General features: G+C 43.1%; 1 protein-coding gene across 2 annotated transcripts in view; it reads right to left on the bottom strand.

Annotated features, from left to right (window-relative positions):
• Positions 1–1,495: 1,495 nt before the first annotated feature.
• The window catches only part of KCNQ4 (potassium voltage-gated channel subfamily Q member 4), a 179,493-nt gene continuing 159,784 nt past the window's right edge, over positions 1,496–21,204 (bottom strand). The window contains exons 9-14 of one of the 2 annotated variants that reach the window (XM_088462787.1): positions 20,338–20,478; positions 13,462–13,679; positions 10,238–10,340; positions 7,147–7,278; positions 6,297–6,438; positions 1,496–3,286 (exon numbers count right to left, since the gene is read on the bottom strand). In XM_088462787.1, coding sequence (XP_088318913.1) covers positions 3,065–3,286; positions 6,297–6,438; positions 7,147–7,278; positions 10,238–10,340; positions 13,462–13,679; positions 20,338–20,478 — 958 coding nt within the window. In that variant the 3' untranslated portion in view covers positions 1,496–3,064. The remainder of the gene's footprint in view (positions 3,287–6,296; positions 6,439–7,146; positions 7,279–10,237; positions 10,341–13,461; positions 13,680–20,337; positions 20,479–21,204) is intronic. The other variant, XM_088462779.1, reaches the window with a different exon arrangement.

Here is a 21,204-nt window from a genome sequence, read left to right as displayed (position 1 = left end):
TAGTAAAATGTATGAAACTAGAACACCTCAGTAGGTCCTCATTCACTCAGTGTTTACAGATGTGGTGTGGCATGATGAGGCACTCTTTGCCACCACAGCACATCCCAGCACTGCTCTGTTCGGATACTGTGTGGTGTATGTCAATTGATCAGCCAATATATTGTGTGCCCGTCAGCCAGTGTGTACTAGCGATATGTCTGTGAACGACGTTGTTCACAGACATATCGCGTCAATATATCTGCAAATATATTGGAACATCGTGTACGAGCGATCAGCTGACCGCCCGTACACTGGCTGCGGGGAGGTGGGTGCGACACGCCCCCGGCCAGTGGGACATGGGGTCAGATGACGGTTGTTCAGTGTGTATGAACAACCTTCATATGCAGATATATCTGCAGATCACTCGATTTCGGTAGGTAGTCAGCATCCCGGTGTGAGGGATGCTGACGGTCAAAATACCTGCACCGGAATCCCGACAGCATTGGGATCCCGGCTCCAGTATCCCGACCGGTAAATATCTGGGGTTAGGGGGAGGGTTAGTAGCTTGTTGGAGGGTTAGGCACTAAGGGGCGAGGGTTAGTTTAGGGTGGGGGAGAGTGGGAGGTTAGGTTTAGGGACTAGGGGGGGAGGTTAGGTTCAGGCATCAGGGAGGGATGGTTAGCGTTACGGTACTTACCTGATGGTGTCAGGATGCCACAGTCGGTATTCTGACCGGCAGCATCCCGACTGCCGGGATCCCATACCCATCTGTTAGGTGTGTACCCAGATTTATGCATAACAAAATCTTCATTTTGTAATTTTTGCCTTTAAACACTGCACCTACTTTATGGTTTAATGTAACAAGGTCTATGGCTTTAGTTATTCTTATCATTGTGCCTTCTTGTCTGCACCCATTATCCTAATAAGACATGTTCATCAGAAATATACACTATTTTGCTCTGCAAATCCATTTATAGTCTAGTAAAAAGCACAACGTCATGCAGGCACACCTGCACTTGCACGACGCCTGCTCTGTTCCGATGATTCATACTTGACCCATGGCATGTAATAACTCATGCCCCTGTCATCTGAAGGATAAATATAAGACGGCAGGCCTTACCGTGTGCTGAATCAAAAATAAAGGAGTTTTGTTTTACATTAAATCTGCTTAAATGTGGAATTAACCTAACACTGACAATGCAATATGGCCCAGAGGTTGACGACTGCACTATTTTGTCTATTTACAGAAAAAATTATTGAAAATGTTCTCACAGCACACTGCCATGTTTTTTTGGGAAATCCAGCCCATGAATTGAAATACTTAATTGTTCTGCTGGCAATAATGTATGGCACATAGGGGGTCATTCAGACCCGTTCGCGAGCAAAGGACGCTTGCAAACGGGTCGTACGCATGCGCGAGACCCGGAGAGCGACGGGCTCTCCGTCGCTCCGGGTCTCGCACCAAAGGGGGCGTGCTGTCGATGTTGATTGACAGCACGCCCCCTTTGGTGGGCGTGCCGGGGCGTGGCTGCCAGACGGAGGCGTTCCCATGGGTACGCCTACCGTCTGAAGCCGGCCCCACTGACATCACTAGTGATGTCAGTGGGAGTGATTTTGGCTCTGATAGAGCCAAAATCACTCCAGGGCTTGCGGCAGCGAGACCCTACCGCAGGGTCTCCGTCGCAAGCCCGATGGTCGTGATGGTCTTGACCATCGCGACCATCATCATGGACGCTCGCATAAGCTGTGGGTGGACGCTCCTAAAACAGGTAGGAGGGCCCTGATTCAGAGCGAACGCTCTGGTCAGAGCGTTCAGCTCTGAATCAGGCCCATAGTGTATCTACTTTACCTGTTTACAAAGCCCACAACAGAAACTCAAAGCAAATAAATTCCATGATATCATTTCCTTTTCTCTCAGTATTACAGCACAATGCCACACACTATAACAAAGATCAACAAAGCAACTTCCTTTCCCGGAAATGCTAAACTTAATGTCACTAAAGCTTCCCTTGTATATCCAATACAGAGACTTAAAATGAGTGTTTGCATGTTTTCTATTTAGTTCCACTTGTATTGACTTATCCTGTTTCTATATTCTAAATTTACTAGTATATATACCTATATGAGAGCTGTTATCAAGAAAGTTTTGCAAATAGGGGCCTAGGATTAATCCATAATAGCAGGTCTACTTAAATATTTTTAAATAACTAGACTCTCTCCACACTGCCCCTGAAAAAAAAAAAAATATATCAATATATTTACACAAACACAGCATCAGCTGACTGACTTATGCCCACATTATTACAATTATACTTAGAATACAGTCATCTCAACAAGCAACCCTGCAAAACACACACAGCTACAGTATGAAGACATCAGTTTGTCATCAGACATCCATTCATTTCACACCATCAGATAAGTTCTTCCACTCCAGCAGGTGAAATTCTTCAGTATCTGATTTGGAAGATGTCCATCTTCTACCTCTGGAGATGAAGTTTGTATCGCTGAATCCATGCGTAAATCAGTTTGTCTCACTGTCAGGTTGAGCAAAACATTTCATTCAACAAAGAGACCATTACGTAATAAGCTCAAGTTTCATGTGCACCTACTTCCCCACACTCAGGAGATGAAAGATAGACAGGAGCAGCATCTGCATAATAAGATCTTTGAGGCACTTTCTAGAGGCTAAGTGTTATAAAACTGGCACTCGCCAACTTCGCAAGACATTGAAGCAAGAAAGGACAATGTAGAAATTCTGTGTGTGACTAATTGTGGCCACAATGCAGCTCATTGTTGTGACCTTGTTACCTGACATCTCATTCACACCCATGACACAACGGCAGTGTGATACAGAGAGAATACATGGCTTGTACAGTCCTTCCTCTGTAGCACTGCCAAAGTCAATTCTGTTTCCAGAGGAACCATGGTAAAATTGCATAAGAATAATCTATGTTCATTATTTCAGAAGATGCAGAGAGTATAAAAGTCTATGGTGTCTCTGTGCCTGTAACTCTGGTGGAAAACAGTCGCCCTCCCGAATACCAAGGAACAGAAGCGACATCACTGTCCAAGTACCGAATATCCTTCAGTCCATGTTGGTGCTATCAGATCGGGAAATGTTAAGTGTCTGTGCAGACACTGATATATCAACTTGATCCACAGGGCTATGGTAATCAGATGTCAAATCCTGGTCTATTAGTGGCATGTGCATGGAGGTCATTGTAAAGGAGCTGGTAGGACCCTTCCTTATTAAACACTGGGAATAAAAGCCAAGGATGACATCAAGTTTATCCTCAATGGACTGGACCTGCAGAAGAAAGACCTTATTTAGTTTTGTACTGTACAATATAGGGAAAAAGACATGATGGTTGCTCTGCATGCATCACCATAACAAGACACAGATCACCATGGCTTCCTGTCACACACCTCTACTGACACTGCTGTGTGTGCTCTGCAGTGACACTTATACAGAGAGGAGAAAATCATCTTAGTGAGAAAGATGGCAGCTGTATTCAGACCTCATCTTCCTAAATAATGGAGCCATTAGCTGGCTACTTACTAACACTGCATCAGAACTCCATGTAGACAGGCTACTAATGATAACGAGAATTAAAATATACAACATGGGGCTGATGTTGAACATACGCCTGTTTGTAGAATGTATCTTTTGTGTTTGCGCACTGTGTGCATTTAAGTACAAGGATGCAGCGTTGTATGCATTTCATAGGCGTAACTGGGCATTCTCACATGGCCAGAGTCCAGTGATGGCGTGCTGGTACAACAAGCTAAGCAGAGTTAAATGCAATTGTAAATACTCATACCTAGCAGTGGCTGATGCAAGTGTTCATTGATAACAATGGGCAGTATCAAACCACACATACGGATATATGGCAGGCACAATGAAGGACACATTCAACTCTGCATACGGACAAATATATACATGCTATATACATGCATATGTTCCCGATTTCCTTCCAACTGAGCACCATCATGGGGGTGATTCAGCATGGACCGCAATTGCAAAGCTGCACGCAGGCATATACTGTAGTGTGTAGTGCACGCAGGCATATACTGTAGTGTGTACTGCACGCAGGCATATACTGTAGTGTGTAGTGCACGCAGGCATATACTGTAGTGTGTAGTGCACGCAGGCAGCTTTGGAATTACGTTCTTGCTATTATGCAAATGCAGCAGGAGGTGTATGACACCTCCTGCTGCATTTGCGATCCCAGCACTGGGACGGAGGTCGCAGGCTGGGATCACAATCACGACCAACTGTGGTCGATGGTCGCGATGGTGGACGGTGCCGGAGAAAGCTCCTTCCCACTCCCGGAAAACGGGACAGACACCCCCGTTTCAGGGAACGCCAGCCACCACCGTACCGCCCCCCCCAAATAGCCACCCCCGTACCGCCCCTTAAATGCCTTTGCGTGCACCGCCGAATCTGCCCCCATGTCTTTACTAAACACAAGGATGGTTTCATGTGTTTGACATTTGGGCTGTCTTACATAAACTGTCCTCTAAGTCACTATATTTCATTTAAGCTCAGAACTGTGACTCAGTCATTTCAAAATACAAGATTTTATCTGCTTCTGCCATCCTGTAGCTTTATTCATTGCTGCTGTTCTGCATGAGCCACATTTTGTTATGCCTCATACATCTGATGCCCTGACATTATCCTGCGGTAGCTGCAGCTACAATACAGAATTATCTCAGGCTAAAGAGCAGCCCATGATACTCCTATAGGTGCCAACATTGTATTGTATTTCCTGAAGACACATACGCAACAATCGACCGATTGTGAGCATATTAGCAACTGCGTCCCTTGCTGAATCAGGCCCTCTGTGTGGTAAAAATCAGGATGCATGCACATTATTTAATACATCAGCCAACTGCGCTCATATTGGCATAGCGTGTGCGGCTCAGAATCAGGCCCCATATATTATAGCAACCACCACTGTGTCACCACTGCTACCTATATGTTATCTACACACCCAAAGCATTAACCCCATACGTACCTGGCTGCACCTGGAGATCATAGTGTACCTGCTGCATACTGATTAACCAATGCTACTCTGCACCTGCTTTCTACCGGTTACTAAACCAATCTCTGGTTAAGTTATCTGTCGTATGGACTAACCTCCATGGCACACCACTGACACCAGCTGCTTACCCATATAAGCAGATGCAACTGTACATAAGCAGACACATGACCTCACCAAAGGGAAATAAATGAGCTGTGTACATACATATTTTTGAGGATTTAAAATAATCAGAACTGTCTTTGAAAGTAATCTCTATCCATCCCACAAAGTGCTGTCACTACAAGGGCAAACAGCCTCATTCCTCCACTGAACTGATTTTCTAGGGTGGCCAATTACAATGAAAAGCTTGTGACTCCACAGTGACAGTCATCTTAATTATTCATCTTGTGGCTGAGTATGTAATTAATAGAAAATGTGTGTTGGATGGTTACCAAGCTTTGATGCATAATACAGGTTGTACTTGTTTGTAACCCATTATTTCTAAGTGGCACTCATGTTATAGTATCAAGAGAACAGTGGGCCTGATTCAGACGGTGTGCGCATTTGTGTGAGACCCGGCCAGCGACGGGCGCTCCGTCACTAAGGGTCTCGCAGCAAAGCGGGGCAGCTGTCGATGGTGGACAGCTTGCCCCGGTTTGGAGGCGGGCAGGGGGGGTGGCTGGGCAAATGGAGGCGTTTCTGCGGGAACGCCTGCCGTTTGTGGGCGGCCTACTGACATCACTCGTGATGTCAGTAGGTGGACTTCCTGCTCTATTAGAGCAGGAAGTCCACTGGGGCTTGCAGCCAGAAGACCCTACCACAAGGGTCTCGTCGCAAGCCCCGATGGTCGTGACCATCGCGACCATCACCTGGGCGCTCGCATAAGCTGTGGGTGGTCACACACAGCTATGCAAGCGGCCAGGAAGCCATCTGTCAAAAAAAAAAGGGACTCACTGATTCAGAGCGAACTCTCTCAAAGAGCGTCCGGCTCTGAATCAGGCCCTGTGTACATTATACAGCATGCAATCAGATTGCTAGCTTTCAAAGACACACATCCTGAGAAATACAATGAAAGATTTCTTTAGGTTAGATGTCTTTTGGATAGGCTCCTGTAAAACATATAAGTGGTTATTGTAACTCAAGTGCTGTCCTACATAATGTACTAATAGGTTATTGCTGTACATGATGGTGAAAAGCATTTCTGTTCTTCTCCCATTCAGCTAATAATTATAGTGTGCCTGTGGTTACATACATACACGCTTTTGCACATGTGAGAGGGAGATCGCTGCTCACCTGCCTCTCTACCTTCACTACTCTTCCCATCATGCTCATCTCATCAGCGGCATCTGCTTCAGTGCCAATAGGAAGCTTCTCTCCTTTCTCTCGTGGCTTCTTCTCCATGGGGATAGGACCCCGGCCAATGATCTGGTCCACTCTGCAATAAAATCAATTACCATTAAAGTCCATGACACATAAAGGTGCTGGAAGTGGAGCACTTGGGTAAGGACAACATGCTAAAAGATATATAAATCATCATGATTGTTTACCAATGAGCATAATCCGCACTGCGCGTGCACAGCGATTGCATTGCGATTATGGACGCACAGATGTATCCATCGCTATGTGAATGACAGGCTGTCAACGTTTGGGGGTGGTAACGGGGGAGTGGTCAGAAAAACACAGGCGTGTCTGTACATTTGAACGCGTTTTATGGGTGTGCATAAATTAGCCACTGCGATTGCATACACAGCATGAGAGCTTTCTGCGTGCGAGGAGACTTGCATTGTCTGCAGCTGGTCAGACTTGTTGTAAATGCTGCATGACTGCCTGATGTGCGTCGATGGTACCGATGTTTACACAGAAGAGCGACATTGGACGGATAAGAGGGTGCAGCAGTGGGCGTCTTTATGTTGGCTGTGCTTTGGCAGCATTAGCATATTTTAGCAACTGTGATCAATAGTAATTGTGTACGTTACTGAATCAGACCCTTAGATCACAATATTGTATTTTGTATATTGTACTAGCACTGCATGTGCCTTAATGTAAAGTGAACTACTCTTCTGCGCTATAAGCTCTTAAATATACAGTATAGCATACTCCTGACCTGCAGTGTAGGCTATTAACAGTACAGTGTATGACTAACCGTGACTGTAGACTCTTTATTCGCCCAAGCATGTCCAGGTGACCTGCGGAGTACTGTTCAATCACATCCTTCACGTCATATGGACGGAGAGTCTCCTTGAATTTTCTCTTGGCCACCAGAAATTTCAATATCCTGCACACAATGAAAGATGTTGGAGTGAGAGACCTGCGCCACTCCTCTAGAAAGAGGTATCTGGTTAATGTACCTTCCTCTATGAGATACAGTGACATCCGGTATCCCCTCAAAATGAAATGTAAAGATTTCTCATTAACATTAGCTGACTAAAATAGAGCAGACAGTTCTCTCTTAGGACATATTTTTCTGTGGATGCTCCATACAGACAACACTGGTCCTATTTTATCCCTTTATCATATGTCTGAACCTACTGTTTAGGTATGTTTTCTATCTGATGAAGCAGGCTGCAACCTGTGCAATGTGTCATATAAAAATGGAAATGCATCTAAAGAAATGTTAATTGCTCTGCTATTCAAGAGATAAAACAATCATTGCAATACTTGAGCAGATTCTAATTATTAAGGAGGACAATTACTGCCCAATTAAGGACCCTACAACCTACTATCTCTGGTTTACCTGATCTAATGAGAAATCTGTACCTATATGATGAAAGAGGAATTGAATTAATGCAAACTCATAAACTGCATCTAAACACTGCAGTTTATTTGAAATTAGATTGTATTTAGCTTTTTTCTACAAGGCAGGAGGCAGTATGCATAAAGAATGAAAGAATTATGTAGTACAGAATATAATTTCAGAGGAGATGAAGCTTCAAATAATACCAGGAGTTGTTGTTACACTTATCACAGAGGCCCCAGATTTTATGAGAACTTTGACTTTCTGATTTATGGGTATAGAGCACTAACATAAACATCCTACCTACTGTATGTTGAGGCTAGTAATGAGGGTGGCATCTGATTGAACTGATAAACAAATATAACTTAACAACTGGCAACAACAGTGTGTTTTTAAATTATCAACATGTCATTTCAGGCAAAAGTCCTATTTCAAGTATCAACCTATGCATTATTTATGAACCATTACATTTAGGCATAGGGTGGCTCTTTAACTATGAGCAACCAACTGGTGACTTAGAATACCACCTAGGCTGTGATTACAGCATTGGGTGACAGACGAGTAGTGATCTGTTCCCTGTTTCTACACAAACACCCATATAAGACAGTGCATATCCATATGATTGAATAGCCAACTCCCAGTCACTGCCCAGGAATGCCCAATACATTTCTGTGACCGTGTGTCTCAAGTGCAACTGTGCCTATGTGCAGACACACCATTAGACGTATAGCTGTGCAATGTTTTAGTGACGGGGTGATTCAGCTTAGGACAAAATTGCAAAGCTGCACGCAGGCAGCTTTGCAATTCCATCCTTGCTAATATGCAAATGCAAACAGGAGGTGTATGACAGCCCCTGCTGCATTTGGCGATCCCAGCACGGCGACTGAGGTCGTGGTAACCATCGGTCGCGATGGTGGGACGGCACCAGGCCACCGGCCAGCTTGCGAGGCCAGGAAACTAGCCCCTGGCCTTGCCACTCCCGGAAAACGGGGCCAACACGCCCCACGTTTCCGGGAACACCACCCAGTCCCTGGCAATCAGGCAGAGGCTGCTTGTGATCACACAGGACCCAGGATGGGTCATGCGCACATGCAGATTCCTGATAAGTCGTTACACATACATGCAATCCTGAATTAGCCCCTTAGACACGTGCACAGTTGTAAAATATCAACCATTTGCGCTAATATTGGCATTGCGAGGGTCTGACTCAGAATCAATCCCTCGGTGTGCTTCCATTTCTCTGTGACTCTCCAAGGCACTGAATCAATATCTCAGCATCTCCTGAATTCTCATCTCAAGTGTTAGCGATACCATAAACAATTAGGAACAGCATCTTACACATTGATTTGTGTTTGCGCAGTAAAGGTTTTTTAGACTTTTCGCACATGTGTAGTAGCGAAACATCGCTCAGCTGTATAAATATCAGCACACACTCTGAATCAGGCACTATATTTACAGACTCCAAGAAGTAGTGAAATCGTTACCACGTTGATGCTATATAAGTTGGATGGGATGCGATTGATATGCCGGCAGTTGAAATACCGATGCTGGAATCCCGCCGCCCGCCATAATGCCGGCGCCGATATACATCAGGATACCGGCGTTGGCATCCCAACCGTCGGAAGCCCGAACAGCGGTATGCGCATTTAGCTGGGGATGGAGGGGTTAGGATTAGGCACCCCTGGGGGGATTTAGGGTTAGGCACCCCTCAGGGAGGGTTTAGGCAACAAGGAGGGCGGGTTAAGGTTAGGCACCCCTGGGGAGAGGTTAGGGTTAGGCAGCCTCGCGGGGTTAGGTTTAGGGTGCGGGAAGGAGGGGTTAGGCACCATCGGGGGGAGGTTAGGGTTAAGCTACTTACAAGCCCTAGTTGGGATCTTCAGCGTTCGATCTTTCACTGTCAGTATTTGAACCGGTGGCTACCCAGTTTTCACTTAACTAAAGTATTGTATTTCACAAAGTAACTGTATTTTTTTGCAATGTGATATTATCTATGGCCCTATATACTAAGAAATGATCATCTCTGTACATTTTCTTTTAGGTTATATGTACAGATTGTAAAGGGGAATATAATCTTACAGTGATCTGCCAACTCTATAAATACCCCTGAAGTGACAAGCAGGAGGGTGAGAGTTCTGTTTGGGCACTGTGGCACTTCATATGAACTAGCAAAGAGAAATTCCATAAACACTAGTATATCAGTAAAAGTCTCTGCTTCTAAGCGTCTAAGGGTATTGTTTCTACTTTTTAATTTGGATACTTTTTTTAATCAGATTTCTGATTTTTAATACTTAGAAATTAGAATAATTGGAATAGATCACTAGTGGTTCTGTACCTGACATCCAGATGGAAACAAGGAGTAATCGCATCACAAGATAAGTATAACTGTACATTTTTTTTTGTTTTAAGCAAAATACACCGGATTTACTTACAAATTTTTATCATGCCTCATGTGTCTAGCTATAAACATGCACAATGCTATTTAATATTACATTACAATCACCTAAAGGCTCTGATCAAGGTTTTTACAGTTGGCATAACATCTTCCATGGTGAGATCACTGGGAAGTCTCTTCTCGTCATTACTGTCATCTCCAACGCCCTCTGCTGGCAGAAAGCACATACTTAAGAAGAACAATTTGTTAATCTTGGTTATAAAAATAATATATGTTATATAGAAATAGATTCCACTACAGTGATCAAAACTTTGGTAGCACTTTCCATAAAAATAGAATTCATCAATAAGTCTGACTTCCAGTAAGTCTCATTTACAAAAGTGCAAAAACACAGTTCCAATGCTGTAATGTCATGTGGTGGATAATGATGTCTGTCTCAGATGGTGGACATGGTAGAGTGGGGTCGATACTGGATGATGGTGTTGGAATTAGTACCAAGAGATGAGATACACTATATGCATTACAGTTTTCTCTTAGGAATTGTCTCTATGAACTATCTGACTTTGCTTTTGAATGGTAGTGGGGTGAGGGTAGGTACTTTTGGAGATGGGTCATGATGTTATTTGTGGGATTTGTTTAAAGTGGTAGATAGACAAGTTACTTGTGACAAGTCATAGTATGTCTGAAGATCTGTCGTTTGAGAAGCATGGTTTCCTTGGTATTTTTTTTCAATGGTGTATTATGGTATTATTGAATGTGTGCAATACACGAGGCTGGTTCAATAAATAAGGTAACAATACATACATTTATTCAACTCATACATATACGTATAATCAATAGTATGGCCTTAGTATAGATTATTTTTGCACATAGTCCGCATATTTGTCTAAGCATTTGTTCCAACACCAGGGCATCGTTTCTGGCCTAGAAGAAATCAGTTTCAAGCGCCTGAAGCCAGGATGATGGCTTACTGAACTTCACTGTCATTTAGCAAATCGCCTTCCACCAAGGAGCTTCTTCAATGGTTCAAAGAGATGGAAATCACTCAGTGCCAGGTCAGGGCTGTACGGAGGATTGTCCAGTACCTTCCAATGGTAGCACCGTAACAACTCACGCGGCTGGCTGAGTGTGTCCTGGCATTATCGTGCAGCTAGACGACGCCTGTTCGCAGCAACCCAGGTCGTTTTCGACGAATAGCCCTCGGCAACCAGTTCAATGTGTCACAAAAGCAGCCAGCATTCTCAGTATCTCCCAATGGTGATTCAGAGCCACAAGGGCGTGCTTCTTATTGATTTCCTCCCATGGTAAGAAAATCAACAAGAAGCACGCCCTTGTGGTTCCAAATCACGGTCGCCATGACCTTCTTTGCTGATGGAGTTGTTTTGAATTTTTTTAAAGGTGGGGACGATGTGTTTTTCCATGTCATGTATGCTTGCTCAGTCTACGGTGTCACATTATGCACCCATGTTTCATCACCTGTAACAATACACTGCAGGAACTGCACTCCCTCCTCATGGTACCACAGAGACAATCCCATCCTATTGGTTTTGTGAACTTCTGTGATTTGCTTCAGTACCCAGTGTGATCAGTTTTTCCTGCACCCCAGTTGCTCATACACAATGTTGTGCACAGAACCCACTGAGATGTTAAGTTCATCAGCAATAACACTAACTTACTGTAAATGCGCCTGTCCTCCTGAATCAGGCCTTCAATGTGGCACAAATTGTCATCTGTGGTGGACGTGCTTGGCTGGCTGGATCACTGCTCATCTTGAACTTTTGTCTTGCTGTTATCAAAGGCAGTGTACCAAACCCAAACCTGTTTCCATGACGTGACGTTATCATTGTACACCTTGACAAGTTGGTGATGAATTTCAGCTGCTGATACGCACCTCAATGGACGACCACTGATGTTGGGACAGTATGACTAATATGAGGTGCAGTCTAATGGCCATGAGGGGGAGCAGGGGTCTACCTGCTGTGGCCTGGTGGGAAATTAGAATGAAATAGAGAACATTACACATGTGAGAGGTCTTGTTACCTTACTTATTGAACCACCTTTATATATATTTTGGATTTCCCTGAGAAGCTAATGGTCAGGGAGCAAGACAGCTGTGAGTATAGTAGAGTGAGGCGTTCCTTGAGATGATGCATGCAATCGATGCACCGATGTGTCTCCTTTTGAGCAGCAATGCAGAAATAGTATTTCATTTTGAAGTGTAGAGAGGGCACATTTTTAGAGGTATTCATTTTTGTGTGGAGAGGTGCATGAAAGGATTTACATTTCGCATCAGCTCAAAGCTGTCAATCTTCTGATCTCCTTATTTCCTATAGCTTTAATCCTATAGTTTTTTTTGCGACTGGTTTTGCGCCTCCAGGTTGCACTTTTGTGCGCATTTCTAGGTGCACTCCGAGCAATGTAAGATAATGTTTAACACACACAAATTCCACATGTAATAAAGACAATCTTGATATCCTTTTACTCAAATGATTAATGAAAGCCAAAAAATAAGGATAAACCAAGAAGATTTGAAAAGCCTATAAGTCTTATTGCAATGAGTGATAATGAGTGGAAGATGGGGGTACTCAGACATGTTGTTTACACTTGCCTAGTGGCTGCTTCAGACTTTAATGCAGTACATCTAGTTGAATTTCCATGTTGTTGAGGTGTCAGAATGAATTAGAATGAAATAGAGAACATTACACATGTGAGAGGTGAGATGTGTCCCATGAGACTCTGCTAGAACCGGGCGTATTTGTTGCATCTTTTTTTACCAAAAATGCATCTAAGTCGCAATGCGATGTGACTAGGACACGCCAGGAGGCTGTGCTTATTCATTTGATATGTGGCACTTGTATAACTGTGTGTGACTGAGTCTCTCAATCAGCATGCAAAGTGCTATGATGCAGCGCCCAAAGCTTTTATCCATGCCAAGTTCCGTATACAAACTCAGTTGCACACAGATATACAAGTGTCACATATCAGCACAGTCTCCTAGTGCGTTCTAGTCACATCACATTGCAACTTAGATGCATTTTGGCCAAAAAAAACGACGCCTGACACTAGCAGAGTTGCATGGGACCTGGTGGCTCGCTCACGTCTGACAAATAGCACTGAATGGCAAATAAGGGCTAGATGAGCAAGGACACATCTGTAGGTGTGCACCCTGAGACATAATGGGCAGAATATCCAGTCACATTGATGCAAAAACCAAAAGGTTTTGCAGTATCCGTTCAGTGTTTTTGTAAATGGCCTCCATTGTGTATCTGAACATTATTTATGCTGATAGTTTTCAAGCAGAAGACTTTAACATTGCATTTCTCTATACTCACCATCTGCCTGGGGTTTTGATTTAAGTCTTAATGATGCCCGAAACCTTGTACGGTCATTAAAGCTCCAACTTTTCTGCACCTTGGTAGGACTAGGAGTTTCTGCTGTGAGGTCTGGTCCAGGAGAAATTCGCTCTGGAGGAGCCAAATACTGTTTGCTCCGTGTGATCTGTTTTGGGACACCAGCACCTCGTATTCGATCTTTTAGTCCTGCCTTATTACTAGGAGGACAGGAGCAGAGAAACAGAGAACAAAGAGAGTGGTTGAGATAGATGAAGTAGAAAACTGGCTTGAAAGCAGGCAAATGACATATTAGAGGACGAAAGTAGAATGTCTGAACGTTGATAAAATGAGGAGGAAATAAGAGGGGAGTGAAAGAGATAGTGTATTGGTATGTGACAAGGTTATCTTGCCTATTCTAATTGTGAAGATTTAAAATATCTCAAGCAATGGAATCATTTACCATGCTACTGGTAGCAGTTAGGAGTTGGGGGGTCTTTAAGGAATTCATGCATTTTCTAAATTGAATGATCCGAAATAGATACAGTAACTCAACATGGTGAAAAAAAAGTGCCAGAAGGGTCTTGGTGTCTGAAACACAAATCCTTGTCATCTCCGTTCCAAAATTTGGAAACGTTAAACAATTATGTTGAAACATTACCAATCAAATAATGGATTCATTTTAAAAACTGATTGGCAAAAACATTATACAGAGAAAGCTACCCTGCAAAACAATAAATTTTTTATCACCATGATAAGTACTCATGCCAAGAACTAGATAACAAGCCATTCTCTGAGAACAAACTATATTGCATTATTCTGTTCAAGCAAACAACAATCCCCTATTCAGCAAATAACACACATTCCATTTCATCCAAAACCCCAAGACACTACTAAACATTTCAGATCCATTTATAAAGCACCTTGAATCTGACGCCCATTTCTCCTGCAGAAATCCTCTCGGAGTAGGTTACAATACAATGCAGTAGTACATGCTGCTAAGACAGGCGATCCTATACACCACATTCCTCTACTGCGATCCTTCACCTCATTCCTCTACTGCGATCCTTGGAAACCATCTGCATGCAAACACATCTTAAGGACAGTCTTAAGTCCTTGTCTGCCATTTGAGTGACCAAGATTTTGCATATACTCATGGCAGTGAAGGGGTTTAAGAAATCTAGCGGATCCTCTTTAATTTTACCCTCTGTGTGCCAGCAAAGGTAATTTTACATCTATTCATTTGTCGCTTGTGCTGGTACTCAATGGGTTAAATTAAGAATGTACAGCTTTTTGGAGAGTGATAATAATACAACAGATTAAACATACATAACACTAAGGATGTCTATGTATTAGGATTGACATTTTTGGTATTATCTCCAGGATAAGACCATTTTACCCTGGAGGCCCTCATCCTCTCACTGGTCATCTCTCCACTGAACTAATACAACCGCCTTTTATCTGGCCCTTCTGACTCCTGCCTCCCTCCACTCCAATCCATCCTTAACACTGCTGCTTGGCTCACTTTTCTCTCCAACAGCTCGGCATCTAGCTTCCTTTTACACTGGCCCTAAACTGGCTCCCTTTCCCTTAAACTCATATCACTCAGCTATGAAGCTCTCACTGAATCCTCTCCTTTCTATCTCTGACCTCACGACAACTGCCGCCTCTCTTCCCAATGCAGCCTCCAGGACTACTAACATACTGCTCCCCACCACTGGAACTCACTCGCTCTCCCTATCAAAGCCTATCAGTTCGTATCCTAACCCATCCATTTCATGCCTGTACACTGACTCACGCCTCTGTGTCAACCATATCTGTCAGCCCCTCTTCTATAGATTGCAAGCTCTCCGGAGCAGGGTCCTCTAGCCTTGTGTTCATATCCCTTCTTTCATTTTTCCACTTCCCACAATGAATCTGAATCTGTCTGCTGCAAAAATTAAGTAGGGTACAGGTTCAGCCAGTGCTGATATTGTGTTTATGGTGTCTGTATTTGCATAAATGTGTTGACTGCCATGTTTATACTGTTTTGTATACTATGTATGGAATTATCTGTATGTGCACATTGCAAGGTGCTGCAGAGCCTTTGGGATGCCCTATAAATAAAGGATGATAATAATAATAATCATGTATTAGACTGTGTTATCTGGACTAGTAGATACACCTAGGACTCATGTCACCCTTACATAGACAGTTATGTGCAGGAATAAATACTGTGTGCTATTTCTATACTATCGAGCTTCCAGTACACAGGGGCTGATTCTGAGTCACACACATAATTGCTGTAGTTGATTTACTACCTTATGCTAATTCAAGAATCCATAGGGCTAATACCGGGGTGTGCGCGTGTGTAAGTGGAATGCCATGCCACACATTGATTTTACACTACCCTCCGCAGCCATCATTAGTACTGGCACATGCACCAGCCCCATGCTAGGTGTAAGTGATCCGTCAGAAACAGGCTTCCCTTCCCCATACGCACGAACCGCACGGATCTTTACATACTGGCCCAGGACACTCAAATGACACTCCCACAAGACAGGGTGGTCCTGCGCGCTCACATGGTAGCCTCCCCAAAACGCCCAATCTCACTGAAAGACAGATCTGTCGGAGTTCCATACACCTGCGAATAGGAGGGAAATACGCAGAAATACATACATTTACATCTGCACATGCACTCCTTGTGTCCGTGCACAGAAATTCATCCGACTCAGAATCAGACCCTTTATGTGCATCCTAAGTGAGTGATTTATTCAGTCCTCTACCCCTGTGGTCACAGAACTATGCTGCAGGTGGAAATATGTAAATGAATATGTATTTGTATTAATTTGTTTTATATTTTCCTTTAACCCAATACATAGAAACCCTTTGAGAATTTCTGTTGGTCAGCAGAACAACAAGTCTTGCTAATGGACATTGTATTGTTGGCAGAGCAGGCTGGTCTATTGCCTAATACAGACAGGCACATGCAGATCATCCCATTCCAGTAGTTAAATACCTGGGCTTCCAGCCAGCATACAGACGAAAGAAACTCCGCTTATTACTGTAAAGAGGTCATGGGTTACTGTTACACACAGTCCAGTCTGATAACGGAAGACATTTGTGGGTAATACGAATGGAACATTAATCTGTACATTTAATCTACCAGTTCTGGTCATAAAACATTTCATTCAAGAGTTAAGGGAAACAGAAGGCAAATCTATTCTTTAAAAAGCTCTGCTCTAATTTAAGCTTTTAGCAAATACTGTTATCCCAATATCGGTGTAGTCCTGTATCTACATGCCTGCTACACAACATGAAAGGAAGATTCCTGATAAAACAAGTCAAATGAAGGTCACAGTGATACTAAAGAGAAAACAACCTAGAGGAGTTCTACATCCCTAATTTCAGTCCCTAAATTCCATACATTTGTATGAATGGTAAGGGTATATATTGCTAGCTGTGCGTTAGAGAAAATAAATTAAGATCTGTGAGAAAAGAGGGATTGCAAAGTGAGATTAGTGATGAAGTTTAGGGGGAAAAGATAAAGTGACATTGACAGAATAATATACTGACAGTCACAAAACACACATGGAGAACACTGGAGACTTAAATCAGAGGGGCTGGCAATGCTGTGTATAGGTGAATGCAATGCACACCACATACTGCCCTCATATACAGTGTATATCACATGGCCACCACATACTGCACTCATACAGTGTATATCACATGGCACACCACATACTGCACTCATATACAGTGTATATCACATGGCACACCACATACTGCACTCATATACAGTGTATATCACATGGCACACCACATACTGCACTCATACAGTGTATATCACATGGCACACCACATACTGCAATCATATACAGTGTATATCACATGGCACACCACATACTGCCCTCATATACAGTGTATATCACATGGCACACCACATACTGCACTCATATACAGTGTATATCACATGGCACACCACATACTGCACTCATATACAGTGTATATCACATGGCACACCACATACTGCACTCATACAGTGTATATCACATGGCACACCACATACTGCAATCATATACAGTGTATATCACATGGCACACCACATACTGCACTCATATACAGTGTATATCACATGGCACACCACATACTGCACGCATAAAAAGTGTATATGAATTGCACACCACATACTCCATTTTTATACAGTGTATATCATAATGCACACCACATACTGCATTTATATTATATCACATGGTACACCACATACTGCACTCATACAGTGTATATCACATTGCACACCACATACTGCCCTCATATACAGTGTATATCACATTGCACACAACATACTGCATTTATATACAGTGTATATCACATGGCACACCACATATTGCCCTCATATACAGTGTATATCACATGGCACACCACATACTGCACTCATATACAGTGTATATCACATTGCACATCACATACTGCACTCATATAGTGTATATCACATTGCACACCACATACTGCATTTATATAGTGTATATCACATGGCACACGACATACTGCACTCATATACAGTGTATATCACATGGCACACCACATACTGCATTTATATACAGTGTATATCACATGGCACACCACATACTGCCCTCATATACAGTGTATATTACATGGCACACCACATACTGCCCTCATATACAGTGTATATCACATTGCACATCACATACTGCACTCATATACAGTGTATATCACATTGCACACCACATACTGCATTTATATACAGTGTATATCACATTGCACACCACATACTGCACTCCTATACAGTGTATATCACATGGCACACCACATACTGCATTTATATACAGTGTATATCACATGGCACACCACATACTGCCCTCATATACAGTGTATATCACATGGCACACCACATAATGCACTCATATACAGTGTATATCACATTGCACACCACCTATTGCATTTATATACAGTGTATATCACATTGCACACCACATACTGCACTCATATACAGTGTATATCACATTGCACACCACATACTGCACTCATATACAGTGTACATCATAATGCACACCGCATACTGCACTCATATGCAGTGTATATCACATGGCACACTACATACTGCACTCATATACAGTGTATATCACATTGCACACCACATACTGCACTCATACAGTATATATAACATTGCACACCACATACTGCATTCATATACAGTGTATATCACATTGCACGCCACCTACTGCATTTATATACAGTGTATATCACATTGCACACCATATACTGCATTTATATACAGTGTATATCACATTGCACACCACAACACTGCACACCACACACTGCACTCATATGCAGTGTATATCATAATGCACACCACATATTGCACTCATACAGTGTATATCACATGGCACGCCACATACTGCACTCATATACAGTGTATATCACATTGCACACCACATACTGCACTCATACAGTATATATCACATTGCACACCACATACTGCATTCATATACAGTGTATATCACATTGCACACCACATACTGCACTCATACAGTATATATCACATTGCACACCACATACTGCATTCATATACAGTGTATATCACATTGCACACCACATACTGCACTCATATGCAGTGTATATCATAATGCACACCACATATTGCACTTATATACAGTGTATATCACACTGCACCCCACATATTGCACTCATACAGTGTATATCATAATGCACACCACATACTGCAGTCATACAGAGTATATCATAACGTACACCACATACTGCACTCATATACAGTGTATATCATAATGCACACCACATACTGCACTCATAGTGTATATCACATTGCACACCACATACTGCATTTATATACAGTGTATATCACATGGCACACCACATACTGCACTCATATATAGTGTATATCACATTGCACACCACATACTGCATTTATATACAGTGTATATCACATTGCACACCACATACTGCACTCATATACAGTGTATATCACATTGCACACCATATACTGCACTCATATACAGTGTATATCATAATGCACACCACATTCTGCACTCATATACAGTGTATATCATAATGCACACCACATACTGCACTAGTGTATATCACATGGCACACCACATACAGGACCTCATTCAGAGTCTGTCGAAGCGGCCGCACGGTGGTACGCCACCAATGTTCGCTATACTGCGCATGCGTACAGATCGCAATGCGCGTGCGCAAACTAGCCGCTACGATCAGAAATTTCTCTCTCCTTGAACACAGCCAGGTCAGTAGTTTGAGTGACAGAATGAGGCGTTTGTGGGTGGTAACAGGGGAAGGTGCTTGAAAACGGGGGAGTGGAGATCCGAACGCAGGCGTGCCTAATTATGCGGACGGCGTTTTGTGGGAGTGCATACGGTTTATGGGAGTGCATAATTAACAAAGTAGCGTCATGGCACATGTGATATGGGAGGTTTTTACACTGACATGATCGTAGAGCTTAAGAGAGGTTATGGTCAACCTTAAGCTCTACGACCAGTTTCGATGGTTGCCGATGGTCTTGATTAATCCTTATATGCCCGGAGATTATGTGCAATGCGTACGAGAAGGGGCGTATTTTTTTGTCTTCCGACCGCTTCCTCCCCTTGGTCGCCAACCACCGATCTGAACTTAGGGACGCAACTTGCGAGGGAATCATTTGCATATACGGCCCCTTTTCGCGTACGACCGGTGCGGCCGCTTCGACCGACTCTGAATGAGGTCCACTGCACTCATATACAGTGTATATCATAATGCACACCACATATTGCACTTCAAATGCATTGCTTTTCTGTTTTGCAGGCCCCTCTGTCACAATACACTTGGACAAACACTGGGCTTGGTAACATTGGCGGGGACCCCTACCTTTCCCCTGCACAGTAAGGGGGTGTTGTAGATTTCAGAGCAGAGGGGACTGGGTGATAGCGTGGAGACCCCTGACAGAGCCTAACCCCTCCATTTCGGCTGCGGGTTCGATGCCAGGTATCAAACAAAAGAAGCAGCTCTCTGAAGGGGTCAAATATATGATAACAGGTTACATTTCTGAATGGGAATGGAGGGAGAGGAACGTAGACATAAGTAGGAACAATAGAGTCCCTCTCTCTCATAGATTATTGGAAATCCCTTGACACCACAGGACACAAATGTTTGGATGCTATAAGTTTGTATAGTTCTTTACCAGTAGCACTGAATATTCAAAGTATTTGCTACAGGGCCGGTATATGAAAGGAGCTGCATTTTTAAATTACAGAGGTTTATAAGAATATTTTTAACATTTTGTTGTTAATGTAAGTACTTTTTAAGCTTGCAGTTTATTATTTATTAAAGACATAGAGAATTAAATTAAAATGTGCATTGCAACAGTGAACCTCGATGACCACCCTGTGACGTGACTATAGAATGGAGATCTGAAGAGCTTTACTGTGCAAAGGTGTAAACATCATATGCAGGGCCGGATTAAGGTCTGTGGGGGCCCCTGGGCAACAAACATGTGGGGGCCCCTATTACGTGCCCTCTATGCAGTGCACCCAGTAATAGTGCCCCCAGGAGTGTTGCCCCTTATGCAGTGCCCCCTATGCAATACCCCCTGTAGTTATAACCCCAGTACTAGTGTTCCCAATAGTAATACCCCCTGTATAAATACCCCCAGTAGTAATACCCCTGTAGTTGTGCCCCCAGTAGTCATGCCCCCTGTGTGTGCCCAATAGTAATGCCCTCAGTAGTAATACCCCT

Source organism: Taudactylus pleione, unplaced genomic scaffold (genome assembly GCF_031769625.1).
Source record: "Taudactylus pleione unplaced genomic scaffold, aTauple2 ptg000007l, whole genome shotgun sequence".
Classification (NCBI taxonomy): Eukaryota; Metazoa; Chordata; class Amphibia; order Anura; family Myobatrachidae; genus Taudactylus; species Taudactylus pleione.
This window is presented reverse-complemented; position numbering and strand designations above follow the sequence as displayed.